Source organism: Acanthochromis polyacanthus, chromosome 11 (assembly GCF_021347895.1).
Source record: "Acanthochromis polyacanthus isolate Apoly-LR-REF ecotype Palm Island chromosome 11, KAUST_Apoly_ChrSc, whole genome shotgun sequence".
Lineage (NCBI taxonomy): Eukaryota > Metazoa > Chordata > Actinopteri > Pomacentridae > Acanthochromis > Acanthochromis polyacanthus.
Genome location: NC_067123.1, coordinates 24,389,053 through 24,408,523, shown reverse-complemented (window position 1 = coordinate 24,408,523; position 19,471 = coordinate 24,389,053). Strand labels below are relative to the sequence as shown.

The 19,471-nt window shown below is 43.9% G+C and overlaps 2 protein-coding genes across 4 annotated transcripts in view; both read left to right on the top strand.

The window, feature by feature from the left end:
• Window positions 1-270: 270 nt before the first annotated feature.
• On the top strand, window positions 271-7,108 carry myclb (MYCL proto-oncogene, bHLH transcription factor b). The gene is made up of 3 exons (XM_022197804.2): window positions 271-677; window positions 1,450-2,140; window positions 3,842-7,108. Exons 2-3 carry the CDS (start codon window positions 1,495-1,497, stop codon window positions 4,621-4,623), a joined length of 1,428 nt encoding a protein of 475 aa, XP_022053496.2. The 5' UTR covers window positions 271-677; window positions 1,450-1,494; the 3' UTR covers window positions 4,624-7,108.
• A 669-nt stretch (window positions 7,109-7,777) lies between these two features.
• Window positions 7,778-19,471, top strand: part of trit1 (tRNA isopentenyltransferase 1) — a 49,574-nt gene continuing 37,880 nt past the window's right edge. For all 3 annotated transcript variants that reach the window (XM_051955785.1, XM_051955784.1, XM_051955786.1), the window contains exon 1: window positions 7,778-7,971. In XM_051955785.1, the coding sequence (XP_051811745.1) occupies window positions 7,813-7,971 (159 nt within the window). In that variant the 5' untranslated portion in view covers window positions 7,778-7,812. The remainder of the gene's footprint in view (window positions 7,972-19,471) is intronic.

Below are 19,471 nucleotides of genomic sequence, written 5' to 3'. Positions count from 1 at the left end.
TATCGATCACAGAGACTCTGAGATGCATGAGTGACACCAGATACTGCAGCCATATGTGCACGTGAAATCGCTGTGACCACACACGCGCTTCAGCGACTGCTTATCTGTTGGAAGACGGCCTCCTTTTTATTTCAAATCGCTCTTTTATGCCGGTTACACACAGGTGCTCATGCATTCGCACCAGTGTGTTTGCACTCTCACACATTCTTGTTATGTGTGCATAATTAGCCCATTGCAAAAGCAGTCATCTTGTGAAATCAGTGTCATATAACTCTCTTCTGCTGTTGCTGCTGCTGCTGAGTATTGAGTGCACTGCTCCTTTAAACAGCAGGCGTGGCTCTGCTACTACGACCCGCCTTTTATGCATAACAGCCAACTCTCCTTCCACCCGGATCATATAGTGCAGTAGTCTGCAAAGAAAGTGACCACAGCCAAGCGCTCTATCCAGCCCTGTGAGTGGTGGGACCGAGACCAAACGGACTCTTTTACCTTTAGAGGCTGTTTATCACCTGAGAAAAACCCCCAAAACAAAACAGAAAAAAAGACACAAAGCGGGGAAAATCTCGCCGTTTACGCTTCGGGAGGAATCCTTGCGCCTGCTGCTGCTTTATGGAGACTTAAATTTACGCACGGCGGATCTATGAAGACGCAGACAGGTTTCTCACTCTCAACGCCAGGTAAACTCTTTTCTTTTTAACATTTCGCAGCAACTTCTCTTAAGTGTTACTACAAACAGAGGGAATAGGTGTTTCAGATCAAACCGGGTAAAGTTTCAAGCCTTTTCCTGCGCGCCTGCTGCTTAATTAACTGATCGGTGTTTTTTTTTTGTTTTTTTTTGTAGTCGCAGCTGAATTCTTTGAGCTTGATAAGGAGTTTGAACCGAGGAGGAGCTAAAATAAACCACTTTACATACGACCCCCTCCCGTCCGAACCGGGTCCATGTGGCAGGCAGACTGGACGGGTACCTGTCTGTCCAATTAATGTATTTAAATGGAATTTGGAGCAGTGAGCAGCAGTCCCCCTCCTCTGCCTGCTGTCACAGTATACTACTAAAACAGTGTTATGTAATGAAACACTGTTGCGAAACTTGGAACTTCTCAGCAACAATGCAGAGTAGTCTAACTTTAACCTTGCAGTATTGAAGCACAGGAGGCTTTATTAGCTGCTTATGCTTTTGGGAAAAAGTCGCCATTTGTTGCAGTCTGTCAGCTTTACAACTCTCTACTCTGTTGTAGTTGTAACTGGTAAACAGGAACCTTAAATGATCACCTTTTACGCACATTGTTTTTCTTGAATGGTAGTGCAGCAGCCTCCGGTTCCCATGAACAAACTACTATGGTGTATGCAAAATAGCTGCATTATGCTCGAGCCCTCAGACAGCGGTGGGATTATTGGGATGAGAATAAGGCTCAGTTCTGACACAACTCTTGGCTCTGTGCGTCTCTGCAGACACCGGGAACAGGGAGTGATTTCACCCCGTTGCCTGCAGCCCCCATGCCGGGCATCAGCTCCACCGCGCCTCGTTATGAGAGCTGGGACATGGACCACCTCGACCACTACCAGCATTATTTCTACGACGACCACGACCCGGACGAGGATTTCTTCAAGTCCACTGCGCCCAGCGAGGACATCTGGAAGAAATTCGAGCTGGTGCCGACCCCGCCCATGTCCCCCATCCGGGCGGTGGAAGGGTCGGGCAGGGTCGGGCTGCTGTGCCCGTCTCTGGGGGATAAACTGGAGTGGGTCTCTCAGTTCTTGGGGCAGGAGGACGAGCAGCAGCAGCAGCAACAACAGCAGCAGGACCTGCCCTGCAGACTGACCACAGCCAACGACTCCTTCGGGAACCTGAGCTCCATCATCATCCAGGACTGCATGTGGAGCGGCTTCTCGGCCGGACAGCAGCTGGAGAGAGTAGTAGGGGAGCGCTGCGCCTCCTGTCCCGGGACGGCTGCCAAAGTCGCCGCCGGGTCTGCAGTCGCATCCCCGGGGAGGGTGCAGGGTGCAGCCCCCGCAGACACCTCGGCCCTGAGCGGCTTGGCTGCGGACTGCGTGGACCCGGCTGCGGTGCTGACCTTCCCGTTAACCGGTGGATGCAAGAAACAAGTGTCCTCCGGTTCTGAGTCACACACCGACTCATCAGGTCAGTAGCACACGAAATATGCAACTCAGGCTTCTTTTTTTTTTTAAACATAGAGGAAGAGCCACTAGAAGCTGTGTTGTAGTTTGAGTTGGAGCATCAGTGTGTTATTTTAGTTAGTTTAGTGGTCATAAAGATTATATTGTTTCACATTTTCCTAAAAGGTGTGCACTTTGTAATCTCTCTTTGCCTGTCCACTCAAATTATTGTTTCTGTAATTGTGACTGAGAGTGTATGAGATCTGAAATATCATGCCATTTTGACTAATTTAGTCAATATTCCGCTTTGGTTTGGCACTAATGGCTGGCATGGCACATGATGACTGCATTGCGTTACCTTGGTGCATGCAACACATGCTTGAAGCCCAGAGAGAGACACGCCCATTGAAACATCTGCTCCTTGGCAGGGCTCCAGCAGACCAGCTGCTCCTTCTCCCTGCTCCTCCAGTCTGACTTATGATAACAATATCCTCTCCACGCTCCCCGGTGCGGATTTGACATGAATTCAATAAAGAGTGGTGCTTATTGGAACTTTATGTAACACCGAGGCAAAGGAGGGGAAGGAAAAGAAATCACGCCTCTTTTAGTTATGTCTAGCCTACATTTTCCCTTACTAAAGACCGACTTTAGATTTTTTTCCCCATTTTCCATCCCCTGAACCCATATGATTGAGTGTGGTATGTAGGCTGCCATGTGATGCTGAGCTTGGACCATGCATAATGGTGTGTGGAATGTCACAAAGGGAACTTGTTGCTGCATTCCTGCGCTCAACAGGCTGCGGCGCCAATTGTGTCAGTGGGTGGATTTGGTCCGAGCCAGCCCGGGCTGTGAATAGAGCAGGATTAGCCATTTACGAGGTCGGCTGGGCCTGCAGAATTCTTTGAAACGAGTTGGAGGGAGCGTTTCACACCGTTTCAGGGGATAATATGTGCTCAAAGAAGAGGAGAATGAGCAATCGCAGGAAATAAATGTGTGCTTCAGCTTCACTGAAGGCCTATTATAGGGTTAGTTGAAAGAATTTATTCCGCGTGCCTTGTAATATGAGATGTCATCTTTTGTCACATGAATTGTGTTAAGAATAATAGACAGGCAGCTTTTTGTCCGTCCCCATCGTATAGAGATTCTGAGCAGTCACATCTACACAAGTGCAATTACTTTAAAAGAGTGTATCACTTTACAAGAGCGCTGAAAACCTCCCAAGAGTCCAGTCAGTTTGCAGGAATCAAGTCAATGAGACCTTTTCGTCAAGTTTAATACCCAGTTTTCACACCAGTAAACGGAGCAGCAAATGGTTTTAAACACACTGAATATTAGTGGGCTCGTTTTAACAAGTTGAAGCATTGTCGATTTGCACCTGAGTGCTTTTTAACCCAACCTGTCTCTGCCTCTCATCCTCACTCTGTCCACATGAATGAAGAGAGGGAATTTCCACTCAGGGAGCTGACCTAATGCAATGATGATTCAGAGCATTTGTGAGTGTGTGTTCTCCGAGAGAGGGAGAGTGATCATGCTGATTTCATGAGGTTGTGAGTTCATTTTTACAGTAGGGTGTAATTGATTGAGGAGGCAGAAGGCCACAGTGAGTGTGTCCACTGGGGTTGCTCAGTCACTCCTGATGTCACTCCCACTTTTTCAAATCAGCTGTCATTTGCAGTCTTTTTAAAATGTTCCTGAAACATTCAGTTTATTAAATATCTCTTTTCAGATGATGAAGATGACAAAGATGAGGATGAGGAGGAGATTGATGTGGTGACGGTGGAGCACAAGCAGCAGCGTAAACCTCGTCGTCTGGTCAACACCCGTAAGCCGGTGACCATAACGGTGCGAGCGGACCCCTTCGACCCTGGCATGAAGCGTTTCCACATTTCCATCCACCAACAGCAGCACAACTACGCTGCCCCCTCCCCGGACACTCTGCCGACGCCGGCCGAGCCGCCACGCAAGAGAGTCCGGCAGGAGGCCTCCACTCAGGTGACCCAGCCCCACCAGAACTCTCACTACCAGCAGCCCCGGCCGGGCCACGCCCCCCTGAACTTGGACAGCAGAAAGTCTCACGTGACGGCGGCGGGAGTCAGGTCGGAGTCCCCTAACCTCAGCGCCTCGTCTCCTACCTCCTCCTCGTCGCCTTCATCTCCCCCCTCTTCTTCCTCCTCCCATCATCAAAGCTCCCCCTCCAAGCCCCACTCCTTCCACCACCTCTCCAGCCCCCAGTCGTCTGACTGCGAGGACACAGACAAACGCAAGGCGCACAACTTCCTGGAGCGCAAGCGACGAAATGACCTGCGCTCGCGGTTTCTGTCACTGCGGGACGAGATCCCGGGCTTAGCGGACTGCCCCAAGACTCCAAAAGTGGCGATCCTGACCCGGGCCACGGAGTACCTGCAGCAGCTGCACGCCAGCGAGAGGCAGAAGACTCAGGAGAGGAAGCAGCTGAAAGCCAGGCAGCTGCAGCTGCTGCAGAGGCTGGCTCAGCTCAAAAGGTCCTGAACGACGGGATCAGCTGTCGCCTCACACGTACACTCACAGAACTGAATGGGGACTATATGAAGGAGAAAAGACACTAATGTTCACTTTGAGTTGGTCACATTGGAATAGTGCGGGTGGATTTAATTTTTTTTTTCTTATTTTTGTGGTTTGCACATTAGCTTCTGAGTGATTGACAAGGTCGCAAGCCGTCAGGACAGCAAGCTAGGGACTGATGTTATGGGGCATTTTATGGGCAGATTGATATGTCCATGATCACTCAGTATAGATTTGTCAAACTGTTTTATCCCCCCTTGTGAAAAATATTCCAAACTGTTGTTTGCTGCAGGAAGGCCTGCTGTGACTGCAGCAGTGTTTATTTGATAAACTGCTTCAACTGTGCTGTTAACGGCTGCACTGGTCTCCTTGATTGTGACAGGGCTTGTTGTGCTTGCACAGCTGTGATATCTCCCTGAAGTTTCTTTGTAAACCCCCCCCTGCAAAGTTAATCTCTTCTATGGTCCTCTGCTGCTTAGTGCTTGGCACACAACTTGTAAATTTCAAGTTGAGCCTTTTTTCCCCTGCTCTGTTTTATTTCTCTTTATTTCCTGTCATTATCTCACAATAGCTGTACTTTTCTCTGTTTGTTCCTGGTTGTTTCTTCGCTCCTTTTCCTCATCAGTAGAGTTTCTAGCTTCATTCATGCCCGAGACTTTCAAGAGTAATGTTGCAGCTGAAAGGATACAGTGTCACTCTGCATATCTGGAACAGACGAGGTTAAATCTTAAACCTCTGTGCCTGCAGGCTCCACTGGTAACTTCAGTATTTCCTTCTTGCATCACAGATGTTTGGAGAGCAGCATCATGCCCACATTAAGAGCCTGTTCTTGTAGAATTATTTGGAGAAAATAATATGTTGCCATGCAGACATTGTTTGAGATTCAACTGATTTTCATGAAAAAAAATCTGCAAAAACCCTATTGAAGACTTTATTATTGTTGTGCCATGGAGACCAGCCAAAAGTTGAATGTCGGCTTCAGTTAATGGCCTAAAAAGAAACTTTTCAAGAATGGCTTAAATTGAATCTGTGTTTGAACAACATCAGAAAGGCCATCTTTTTTGCTTGGGAATGAAGCCCACTGAGTTCTAACTGTATATTTCTTTCATCTTGCTGTCTGATATGTTTGTATTTTTTGTTTATGTAATGCCTTTAGAAGCCTTTCAATGTATGTAGGCTATCCAGTTGGATGTTATGTATATAGGACCCTTACTGTACAGTCCCTTCCAAACCAAAACCAGAGCTGTCTACTATACTCATCCTAGTTTTTGTTCGGGCCCTGCATCTTAAACCGGGGCCAAGCTTGCTGGCTTTTCAAAGATAACTCAAAGCTTATATTTTTGTTAATAAAATGATTATGAAAAAGAGTCAAAATAAAACACTTTGGACATTGATCACACTAGCCACTTTGTCACATTTTTTTTCTTTTTTTTTTGCAAAGCCTACTTGTTTTACTGCTCATTACTTTTCTGTCTCTGGGGTTTCTTTATTTGTACAAGTCAGAGTTGACAAAAGTTTTATACTATATTTTCCTACCGAGTTGTGTTTCAGTGTGAGCTAATGACTGTTTTCGTTACTGTAGCTGGCGGGGCTTTATTGGTGGTTATGTGCTGAAAATTGGTACGTGTGCTCTGCTTTCTCTCTCTGGAGTGGGAAGCACCTGAATGCTCTTGTATTTAATCCAGTCACTGTAGCTGTAGCACTCTTAGATGTGGTGTGGAGGAGGGTGGGGACTTAAGAGGATCTACCGATTAAACTTCTGGTTGTGTGTAGCCCTTGGTGACCTTTTTTTTTTTTTTTGCAAGCCTGGTGCTGCCTATTGCCCCGTAAGCCATGTGACAGACAACACTGTAGCCCTGGATCTAGTACTGTATATGACTCTATCATGACGAGTAGCATGCCCTGCTTTATAAGCACTCAGGAAAATCCATGCAGCCCGTAGCTTTTGTGATAGGGCCATAGGCTGCGCTTGAGAAAAATGCCCCCTATTATAACATGCTGTATGCATAAAATAACCTCAAAAGTCACTTCAGACATGGAAAATGGAGCAACACGTCAGAGTCCTGATGGATTGGGTTGAATAAATACTTAAAGATATCATTGTTTCCCTTCTTCCTCTTCCTTCCTCAAAAATGCTAATTAATTCAGCACAAACCACCAGTAGCCCTGATTGGATTTTTTTTTTTTTTTTTGCTCGAGTATGGTGTACCCACAGCAGTGGATTGCACAGATTTTTTTACTATTTGTTTTTCTTTGACTTGTATTGGTCACTGGTCTCTGCTGTGGCACAGTCATAGCAGCAGTGGACGTTGCTTATTTACTTGGTGAGTTCAACGGTGGTGATTTTGGAGCCTTGTCTCAGCACTTTGTTTTATTTTCTGTACCTCATAAGCCTCTATGTATGAAGAGTAAGTCAGAAAAAATAATAAATTTCTTGGTTTGACATCAATAATGACTTGTTTGTGTGGTCTCTTTGTCTCCTTCTCAAAAAAAAAAAAGAAGAAATCTTATGGCTACAAATATCACAAATATCTGGATATAGCATCCCTTTATGTCTCATTTTGACCTGGGTCAGACTTTTATTACAATACACGTTTTCTTCCACCTATTAGAACCGCTTGTATAAATGAACATATATCTTCCTCTCCCCCATGCACTATTTGTTTTCAGCAGTCTCCAAGGTAACCCCTCCTGGCATCTTAACCATGGCAACAAGCATCTTTGCTCTACTACTGCAGAGCTCTGACAGTTTCCATAGAAACAATAGGCGACTAATGCTGATGAAATTGTCTCCGTAAAGCATTTCACAGATATCGTAAATGAAGCCAGCAATCTGATGTTTGCTCAAATGCAGCATGAAAGCAACATAAATCAATTATGATGACTTGTTGCCAGAATAACCCACACTGCAGTGACCCAGTAGTAAAACTGTGGGAACCAATCAGCGGAATTCACAGCAGAAAGCCTGAAATACTAAAAATATCCTAAATAAAATAAACTCATATATACACATACACAACCCCACATAATCCCCCCATCAATCCACGTTGCCACAGTAACAACTGCTCATTCCCTTGGCAACAGAACCCATCTGTCATCTCTTTCCCAAACGCGCATGCGCGGCGCCGTCAGCTGGGCTGCCGAGGAGGCAGCATCATGGCGGCGTCCACTCTGAGCGTGCAGCGCGCCTTACAGAGAGCGATGGTCCCGTCTCTGGTGGTGATTTTAGGAGCTACCGGCACCGGCAAGTCCAAACTGGCGATCGAGCTCGGAAAACGGCTTCAGGGCGAAATAATCAGCGCCGATTCCATGCAGGTAGGAAACGTGTTGACGCGAGGAAATGCGCAGGGAGTCCTTGACATGGCAGCCATTGTGCTTTAAATGACGCTCGGATTGTTGGAATAATCCGAATAAAAGATGTGCTTGTCGGGGAAGTTAGTGCAGATTTTAAAGCAAAGAAGCAGAGGATCATCTCGGGTAATGCTGAATGGTTGAGAATCTACAGAAAGTCGAATATCTGCTGCTGCGCCGGATAGCAGCTGTTAGCAAAACCTGCTAAAACATGAAAATGGCTTTAAATTTTCAATATAATAATTTGTTCCTTCTACCATCTCTAGTCAGAGATCTATCGAATCTACATTCAACTCGAAAGCTCCTCTCAGAAAGTGTTGGAGTTGCAGAGGAGCTCGGATTTTAAGGTGTCTGATTTGCTTTAGCTTCAGTCTGAGCGGCCTGTAGACCCCGCAAGGACATGCAGCTGAATGCAAGAATAAATTCACTTATTAATGCATTAAACACAAAGAGATCAGGTCAGTAAATATAAAGGTGAAGTATATTTCTAAGTCTCCAAGAACTCATGCACAGACAGGGCTCAGCTGTAATTCAGTACTTGTGACATTCAGGTGCATTAAATCAGACTTACTTGATGTCAAGGTGCACAGCTCATGTGTCGTATGTTTTATAAAACTTAAATTATTGAGTGATTTTTAAACTACTTTTAAAATGGTTACATTTCTAATAGAAGCTGGGTTGCAGCTGACACAGGTGCTTCTCACACAGCAGATTTCCAGAATACAATAAAGTGGAAGCTTTTAATTTGATTAGTCATTGTGCTCCAGCTTTGGAAGTTTGTCATATTTCTGTTTGGCTTGATGTCATATTATGGGTCTACACGCTGGCTTTTGTTTTGTGAAAAATCTCCAAGTAATGCAGATACATATATAGTGTTGTTCTAAAACCGTACCACTCAGTTTAACCCAATGATGTTCAGATACACTTGATTAATTCCACACAAGAAGACTGACTTAACATGCAAGACTGGATGCATGGTGGGAATTAGTAACTTTAAAATCCAGACTGCATCATGAGCATCTGTTGTAAAATAAAAAGCATGCAAAGTAATAGTATATGCTGTTTAATTTACAATAAAGTCATTAATCTGACAAAGCATGCTATTTGAGGAATAGAATCAGGGAAAAGGTACAATATGTTGAGAAATTCCCTGTTTTGATGCCTGCTGCATGCAGCTGAAATGTGTAGATGTCTTGTGTAATGTAGCCTGAGCTGAATAAATCCCAGTCAGAGTGAGAGCTCATGAGTCATGGGTGAGTGTAGGGATCAATGAAATGTTGCTATAAAATAATAGTTGATCCATTACTGACTTTTATTGCTAATCCAGTCGATATCTTAGTGCTACATTCTGTGTTGACACAGGATAATACCTGCTTGCTTCATCTGGGCTGTGTGTATCGCCTGCATCGCTCACGTTGTTCTGTGGTTGAATTTTAATATAATGTTTGGTTTATGTCTGGGCGAGGCAAGCTGTCATTATGGCACATCTCAGGTGATGAATGTAAGTCAATGTAATGCCTCCTGCAGCGATGGAGACACGTCTGTGTGTGTGTGTTTGTGTGAAAGCGGCGACATTTAAAAACTCTCACGCTTGTGTCACTCGCCCTCCTCTCTCTCAGCCCCTCCCTGCCTTCTGGTTCTCAGGCTCCGTTGTCACAGCAACCAGAGGGCACGCACACAAAAGGAGAAGGTTGGGTACCGGTTAGCGCCTGGGTCACACACAGAAACAAACACACTAACTCTCAGCTGCACACATCTGCCAGTGTCCAGCCGTGATTTTCTCTGACTGCCGGATTCAGCGGCTAATCACACCTTTCATCTCATTTCTCCTGCTTCACCTCCACCTTCCTCCTCACCCTCCTTCCTTTCTGCTCCTCCTTCTTCCCACATCTTGGTGTGCATCGTCCTTGACGGTGTCTGTCCCTGTGGGGAGCGCCTCTTCCAGCAGTCACCTGGTAGTGGGTAAACTGGGTTACGCTAATAACATTTCAGCCCAGAATATCTCGACGACCAGCAGCTCTGGCGGTGGAGAGAAACAGTGGCCTAGTTACGGCACGGCAGCCCCAGCCACAATCTCCACAATCCCTGGCCTTGTTGCTACCCTCCTGTTGGTGTGTGTGACAGCGAGAGAAAGCGAGAGAGACATGCAGGCACGGAGTGAGTGAGAAAGAGACTGCTTATGTGAGAATGAGGCTGTGTATAGGCTAGAGCTGCCCTGTGTTGTCTTTGGGATAGGAAACAGTCTGGTCTTGTTTGGGAGAAAGCAGCATTGTGCTGAGCTGGTGCATATTCAGCGCCGCGCTACGCCGGCCCAGCAGCTGATAGTGAATGGGCACGCTGTGGCCACTGGGAAGTGTCTATTGTCCCGGGGAGAATTGGTTCCCACACTCCCTAACACTCCTATTGTGTTGCTATCACCCCCTCCTGCCCCTGGCCCATGCCCCCAGCCCACAGTTCATTGGACATGCAGGGGGATATTATTCACTCATTAAATGAACATGCTATCTATGGCAAACACACAAGTGCCTCGCTGTACTGTCATTGAATGAGGCTCTGCCAAATAGTGTAAACCCGTGGTTTCCCAAAGTGGGGTCCAGGGACCAGCAGGGGTCCCTCAGGATAATATTCGGAATTATGGGACACTGTGGGACTGATTTTAACGCCCATCGCCTCATATATATGTAACAAAATCATCTCACCAGATTTCCTAATTTAGCCAGTTATTTAAAGTCTTCTTATTTGACACAGAGAATCTCCGCTGCACCATTTTTAGTGTTCGTTGAATCCAGAACTAGGTTAGTAGTACAGTGCAGCATGTGTTTTACTAAATTTAAATGGACTCCATGCCCTTTTGCTTTCAATTTCCTGAGGCTCCTTGTCTTGTGCTGCATGCATAGGCTACATTCCATCTCTGTCTAATTTGCTGGTTATATTGGCCATTAATTCAAATACAATAGACTCAAAGAGGTCTACATGGGCTTAAATTTGTCTGTCTGACTTGTTCATTCTCATGTTTAAAAGATTACACCCTCAAAGACCTGTGCTACAGCGGTGTTGAGCCTGGCTTACTTTGGGGGAATGTATTAAGCGGGTATCTTGGATGCATAACGTGGATCAGACGACTGACAGCTGCTCTTAAATGATACGACTTCCCTGGCTTCAAAGAATTTTCCGAGAATTCATGCAAAAACTGTGCACATCCTGCTAGTGGTGGGTTGTGAGCCGGAGTTAGCGTGATGAAAGGGGGTTCAGGTTGAGGTGTGGTGGAATCTAGGCAACTTTCATCAGAGAAATGAGAAATGCATTAATGTGTTTCCAACAATAATACATCAGCAAGTTGTAGGATTTCATCGGCCTTTTGATCATCTGGAGCAGATGGACATTTGTTAATCACCCCACGGGAGAGGATGACTGATTCAGGCATCACTTACTGGCAACACTTAGCAGAGCATTATTGGTAATAAGAAACAGCTGACATGGAGAGTGACAGTAAGTGGATGGACTGAGTGATTCATGTGAGGAGAGTGCAATCAGTATACCTTAAAACTGTGATCATCATTCATATACTGCCTGTACTATTGGAGTGAAATGTACTGCGGACGTCTGTGTCTCACTTTTCATTTGCTGCTGTCACCGTAAGGTTATAAATATGAGGTTCTTTAAGATCCGCTATGATGCCGGGTGACCTGATGACCACTTTGGGAAGCGGCAACATCAACCTTCTTTCAGTGAGCAAACTATTTTGATGACAGTGCTCGAATCACAGTGTGCAAAGAAATTCTCCCGACATTATTTTGCAGGGACACCATTGCTGCATCCTGCACTGAACGCCAACTAAGACAACTGTGATTGGTTTAGAGAAATCCAAGGAAGCCAAGGTGTTTATTCACCTTTAGCAGAATGATAATAGGTACTGTAGAGATAGCTGTGGGTATGTGAGACTACATGAACTGTAGTCTTGTAGTCAAATCTCGACTGTAAAACTGTTTACTGCATGCAGTTCTGCTGCTCACTTCCTCTGCATTTCCTGCCTCTTTCTAGCAACACAGAAACACAAAAGCCCCAAAATAAATATGATGCAATTCTTACAATGCTAATTAAATAATAATCAGCACTCACAAGTACTGTGATTCAACCTTGATACATTTCTGATATTCTGTTTAACAAACTGCCTGAGAAGACAAGCAGTGCATCTTTAATGTTGTGGGTGTCCTGGATATTTTAGTTTTGGGCCCGACTGCGATATTAGAATTGATGTATATGGTGTCCAATATGGATAGATATGTTTTTGCTTATTTTCTCATGCTGAACATGTTAGAGAAGGAGCTGATTGAGGCACATGTAGCAGATTGTGTGTATATATATATATATATATATATATATATATGTATAAAGTTTGGGGTCACTTAGAAATGTCCTTATTTTTGAAAGAAAAGTGTTTTTTTTTCCAGTGGAGATAACATTAAATTAATCAGAAGTAGAGTCTAGACATTGTTAATGTGGTAAATGATTATTCTAGCTGGAAACAACTGATTTTTAATAGAATATCTTTATAGGGGTACAGAGGAACATTTCCAGCAACCATCACTCCTGTGTTCTAATGCTACATGGTGTTAGCTAATGGTGTTGAAAGGCTCATTGATGATTAGAAAACCCTTGTGCTGTTATGTTAACACACAAATAAAGGTGTGAATTTTCATGGAAAACATGAAATTGTGTGGGTGACCCCAAACTTTTGAACGGTCATGCATATACATACTGTTCAGTATTGGTGTGGCTCTACTCTAGCTTCCCAGGAACACTTGAATGCATCAGCAAGGAAGAGTTATCAACAGCTGATTGGAGCTACTAGCTGTCTCTGAACAAAAGATAACTGAATGTTCACTTACACAGGGTTTCTATTTCAAGAACGTTTCACATATCTACAAAGTTTAATTATACTGAAAAGTGAAATAACAGAACAGTTGTTGCCTTGGAAGTTGTAAACTAATCTAAAAGGATCACCGCTGGAGCAGAGTCTAGTCCAAAGCACCAGTATGATTCTGTTAAGGCTTTGTGAAAGATCTGAATTACTCAACACTGTCCTCCTCTCCAAACAAAGAGCGGCTTTCTCACGCCTCCTCAAAGTCACATGTTCAATGGATTAACTAATAACACATTGTTACCACAAAATAAATAGTTTCACTGCAGGCTGTTAAAAAATAAAAGGCAGTTTGAGGTTGTGTGTGGGCGGGGCAAGAGGGGGTATCACACTAAAGGGCCATCAGAGGCCCTGGGGGGCAATTTAACAGGTCATGCACACGCATTCAGCATTACTGCGGTTAGTGTTGTGTTTGGACGTTTTGGTGGCCAATGACCCTTGGCTTTATGCGTGCGTGACTGAAGGTGCTGCCGTATTCTCTTAAAGGACAACATGAGGAGTGAAAGGGAGGAGGATTTGTCAGGCTTATTCATTTTCTGCTGAATGTAAAAAATAGATCCGAACAGCAGGAAAGCTGTCGCGTCATTTCGGCCCTTATTGTCGCATAAAATTGGAAAGAACGCGGTCTTTCATCGGGAACAGGCTGATTCTCCTTTAAGTCATAAATTTGGAACATGGTGGTCATGTCGCCAGGGTTTGACTGTGGTGAGGGGTTTGTATTCTTTCAAAGGTTGCGCTCATTACTGGCCAGAGGTTATTACACACGCATGCAGCAACACCAACTGCTTATCTGCGTATTAAACACATCCTACACACGAGAACTGTGCAGCTATGTGTTAGATCCCTCTAATTTGCTCGCAGTCATCCCTTCCTCCTCCTCTCTCTCTCCCTCATTGTGCATCTCTCTCTCTCTCTCTCTCTCTCCCCCTCCCACTGTCTCTCTATCTGTCTGGTGTGGCTATGACCTGTCTGGGCTTTGACGTCTCCGTTTGTATTGTAGCTCCAGCAATGCTGCCTCCCACGTCCGATTTATGATGAATCTTTTTAAGTAATCTAAGCTGGTGTAGGAGAGAGCCAAAAAAGCGAGCTGATGAACTCTTATTTTCATTATGTGTGTGTTTGTGTGTGTGTGTGTGTGTGTTGTAGTCTGCGGGTGTGGTGTTGTGGTCACCGCTACAGTAAAGCAGCGAGGGAGAGGAGGATAGCAGGATAGAGGAGGATGAGGAGGAAGAAGAGTGGGGATGGTGGGGCTACGCCATGAATGATTTATTAGTCTGGCATTACTGGGCCATTCCCCACAGAGAGACAGAGGAGAAGATGGAGGGATAAATTGTTGAAGGATGGTGCCTTGAGGGGAAGGATAGAAGGGGTAAAAAGAAAAAATAGGCAGAAAGGTACTCGGTTGTAGGTGTAACAGAGGAAAAGAATCGGAGGGAGGGAGGGGTAAAACCGGCTTACAGCTTTGTGTGTAGCCCCTCGATCAGAGGTCAGAATAAGGATGAACTGCATCGTCTTTATCTCCACAGCAGGGCCGACTGGTTATAACTGACCCTCCAGCTGCTTTTGAGGAAAGATCTCTGCGTTTTAGAGGTTATGGCAGTAAATGTTGTCTGTAAATGCAAACAGTCCAAGTAGAAGTCTTTTCTAAATTACACTGAAATGCAATTTACATCATCATGGGTTCACTGAAACACAGGCTAATGAGATAAAACTTCGGTTTGATTTACAAATCCTGTCATGCGTTGCTGAATTATTACATAGATGTGCTGATCTGACTGTTTCCAATGCGCACACTCAGATTACTGTTCTGATTGCAACATTTGTGAACCTCTGTAGGAAAGTCAGGATGCTCAACGTCTTATTTAGGCTTGTGCAACTTTTAATTACACCCTAAGGATTATGAGATTATACGTTACTATGCGTGAACCTCATAGCAACAGACACACCGTCGCATTCAACCTGTCTAAAGGCAATTAGTGGATTCACCCATGGAGGCCGAGTTCAATCTGTGTGCGTTATAACGAAGTGAATTCTGCTGAAGCTGCAGACAAAACTGAGCTTTTTGTATCAGATGAACAGAAAGCCCGCAATGAAAGAAGCTGCTGTGACCTGTCAGCTGCCTTTCATACATCTTTTATTTAATCCTCACTTGACAGAGGAGGGTTAAATGAAGGTGCCATGATTTGCAGTCACACCCATTGTTCCATTAGCCACTGAGCTAACGGATAGGAAAAAAAAAGCGACACTTGGCAAGCAGTGACCAAGGTTGTTGGGTTGGAGAGCTTTTCGCTCCCTTTTCAATGCATCTCTTTATTGAATTGTTTGATGTACAACACTCAGGAGAGACTTTAACCGCTCAGTGGAGGAAAAAATGTAAATTTCTAACTGTGGCTGACTCGTGCTAACATGTTCCCGGTCAGATGAGCTGAGTGAGATGCTGCGCTGCTGGAAAAAGCTTCACTCAGTGTCTTTTTCCCTTTGCGCAAAACAAGTTAAATGCCTCCATAGTATTTAATAACTCCAGCTGCTTCAACGTCAGCCCTTGTTTTCTTTGGTAATCACATAATTGAATGTATTTAATGCCGTCTCTCAGTGCGACTTTTGTTTTGTGTCGTTCTCATGGTGAAGATGTGTGAGAGGTGAGAATTACAGAGTAGCTAACGATATGATGCTGTCACGATACATTGCCCATGATGTGTGTATTATTTTGTATGTGTATTATCGTTACAATTCAATATGAATAATAGGGCAGTTCAGTTAATTAGCTCTTTGCTTTGCTCCACTGTCTACCATTTTCCTGTTCAGAGTTTAATCTTCTCTACTCCAGGTTTGTTAGCTTCTGCTGACCCTCAATGATTTGATAAGCAGCTCTATGAGCAGTCATGAAGAGATGACTGTGTTCGTATGTAACTGGACATGGGAATCTGTTTAAAGCAAGGGTCGGCCAATTAGCAGTGAAGAAAATGAACAATCTGTACTCAGAACCAACATCTATTTGTGATTAAAAAAAATTACCTTTCTAGTGTCAAAATGTAGACAAATACAAACACAAAACTTTGTTGATATTCCTTTGTCTATTTATGTCTTACGTATGTTTAATCAAAACGGATCTTTTTAACTTTTATGCTTCATCGCCGATTGGCTGGTACTCGTCATGTGCAACCAATCAGATAGTGCTGTGGGCGGGACTTTACTCATGACCACAGCATATTAATGGCAGATAAGTTTATTTGATTGTGACTGGTAAAAAAAAAAAAAAAAAAACAGAAACAGTACCAAAAATCTGAGATGTTGAATCTCGGAGCAGATAATTGATGGACCTCTAGTTTAGAGATCATGCAAGTTAGAAAAACAATCAATATTGGAACCATTGTATCAATAACATGTTGTACGACGAAGAGATACAGTATTTTGCCAAATCAAAATTTCGTCCAATTTGAAGTATTTCCCCAAAAAAGTTGTTTCGTAATCACAGTTTGCTGCAAATGCTAGTTGCTATCATGATGTGATATTGGTCTGCTATCAAGCTTTATTAGTAACGTGATAACATTTATTACGTCGCTGCAGTTTCAAAATGACATTTTGTTCCAAAGTGCAGATAAACTCCACAGAGTCAGTCTTACTTTAGCTAAAGTTGTCTAACTACAAATCATTTGTGGAGAATTCCATTTCAAAGTAAAGGTTACCACTGCTGTCCCACTGAAATGCATTAATAGTAAAGTACATGAAGGAAGTAGCACAGCTTCAACAGGAGCTTTTTTCATTATTTACTTCCAAACTGATCAACTTATTTAGGTTAACTATTGGTGCTGCAGTAGATCCGATTGATATATTCCAACTATTTAGCAGTATTTTCAGGTGTTTTCTCAGCAGCTATGATCACAGAGTAACATTCAGTTGATCTATCACGGTCCTGAAAAGTTTCCTTCATTTCTCTTTATCCTTTTTTTCCTTTCTCTGAATCTTATTTTATCTTTCAATTCGGGTTTGTTCTCTGTGTGTCTTTCTTTCTTCCTCGCCCCTCTCTGTCTCTCTTGCCCTCTTTCTTTTGGCCATGCCCCCCCCTCATTTCTGTGGCAGAGGAACAGCTGTCTCGTGCAGGGCGTAAGGTTGGCCAGGCAGGCCGGCTGCAGGCTCCGCGGAGCTCGAACACTGAGCTCATTGTCTCTCCTCTCGCTCGCACACAAGCCACACGGTCACATCCATTCACATCCATTTAAACGCGAGCCAGGAAGGAGTAGGCAGCTGAACCCACATTAGCTGGCTTTCCATTGAAGTATATCAATGTGAATTATGACATTTGGAATGAGAAAAGCTGCATGTCACAAGTGCAATCTGAAAGATTTTCTCAGCAACTGCCCGGAAAAAACCCCTTTTACACTTCCTTGAATATAAATTTCAGTGAATAAATGACACAACACCTCAAGACTGCAACACTTTGGAAAAATAACCCACGGAGTGATGCGTTGCTTCACCTCTTTGCAGTTCAGACGCAGCTGTAAAGTATCCACCTCCTCGAAATGTCATGCATGCAGGCATTTCCCTGTATGCGCTGCACATTATTAGTAAACTGCTAAGTGGACTTTCATGTTTGGTCTTCGCATGGTGTGAAATATGACCTGCATGAGCTGCAACCAAATAACTTGCTCAGCACTAATCAATACCTTCTTCACTTTTTTTTGCCATCCTTTGTTGCTATAACAACATTCTGTGTCTTCTCTGATGATCTGCATCATTTCAAATGTTTGCTTAAAAAACGCCTGGCAGTCATCCGGTCTTCTCAGTTGTATTGTGACATCTTCTTTCAGTTTCTTCCCGTGTAAACACGATTAGCCGTGTTGATTTTTGTCTTTGACTCCTTTATAACTCTGAGCGCGAACATCGCTGCAATTTGTTGCTCATTTCCACCGCCTCGACTGGAAGTCTTAATTTCTTTCCCATTTTCGCTCTCATTTGCAGCTCCCCCTCAAAGCATTTTTGCTCTTCATATCCTCCACTCAAGCAGCTCTTTTCACTTTTCTGATTTGCACTCCGCTTTTTCTCCTGCTCGCTTTTTCCTCTCGGGTCTGCTTGTCCTCTTTAAGGCAAAATTAATATAATCAGAATCTGTTTTTGCGGCGGTCTCACGAGAAGACACGGATGTACTTTCAGGGGTGGTTGCGTAACAATTATTAGAGAGTGTGCTGTCAGGTACGAACGGACAAACTGACGGAAACTGGGAGGAGGAAGGATGGATGGATGGGCTGATCTGAAAAATGTACAAGAGGTTCATTTTATACTCGTGTGATAAAGAGCGTATGATATGATTGAAAGCTGAAAGCAGATGCTAAATGAACCGTGTAGGGGGATTGTTGTGTAAACTTCTAAAGTTGCGCGTTTCAAATGGAGCCTTTTTCTTTTCACCCTGAGTGGAACAAAAGTGTGTTAATGTGGAGGCTCTAAATGAGACAAACATGACCCACACTCACTAAGTGTCTCTCTTTATCTTTCTCTATTAAACAAACACATGCGCCAGCTCCATGCCTATCAGTCTTTCTTCCAGCATCCTTCTGCTAACTATCATCCTGTCCCCTCTCTGTTCAGTCTGTGAGAGAGCAGTGAAGACAGAGGAGGGGTGGCGGTGGATAATGTGTGCAAATTTGTCAGGGAGCATCCTGTTCTCTGTAACAAGTACACAGCGCTCTTCTGTCTCCTCTTATGTCTCTTCATCTCCTTTTACATCTTCAACGCTCTTGTTCTTCCAAAAGGCCTTTCAAATCTTCATCTTCCTTGATTTGCCCTCCATCTCCTTTGTGCATCCATCTAACCGTCCCTCCATCCATCCCAGCATCCATCCCTCCCTTGGCTGACAGTAGTGTCGTGCAGAGAAACTGTGAATAATTTATCAGCCTGGTTGTTCTGCCCTGCCTTGCTCCCCACTTTTTGGCTTGCCACGGAGCTGAAGAACATTTGGTGAAGTACACGCAACCCACATACCCAGTCGCCGAGGATGTGATCGATAACCTGCACAGCTGTAGTGATTAGCACAGTACAAGCGCCTTGGTTTAAACAGCCTGTGTGGCTGTTGACTTGAAATGTGAGATTTAGACGACAGATGCTTAATAGTGAAGTTAGGAAGTATTCAAGAGGATGTGGGCACGTCTTGTACCGCAAAATGCTGTCTAATCTGAAAAACAAAGCTGAAATGTGATAAAACGGAATTGCTTGGTTTGAGCTGACATGGTCTGCTTTGTTCACAGAGCAAACTGAAGTCAAAATAGTACAAGTGAAAGCAAAACTCACATATGCAGTCGGAGAAACAGTCTCTGACACTTTTAAATGAGAAACAACCTTGCTAATTAAGCTAAATTCCATTAGTTGATTGAAACTGCTGTCTTGGGCTAAAGGAGTGACACTAAAGCTTAAGTTTTTGTATGCACCAGAGCCAAATACATTTAAACTCATTTTTTTATATATATTTCTGACATTAAATTCTACTAAACATTTACAATCTCAAGTCAGTTAAGATTACTACTTAATTTTAAGAATGTGAAATTTTATTTA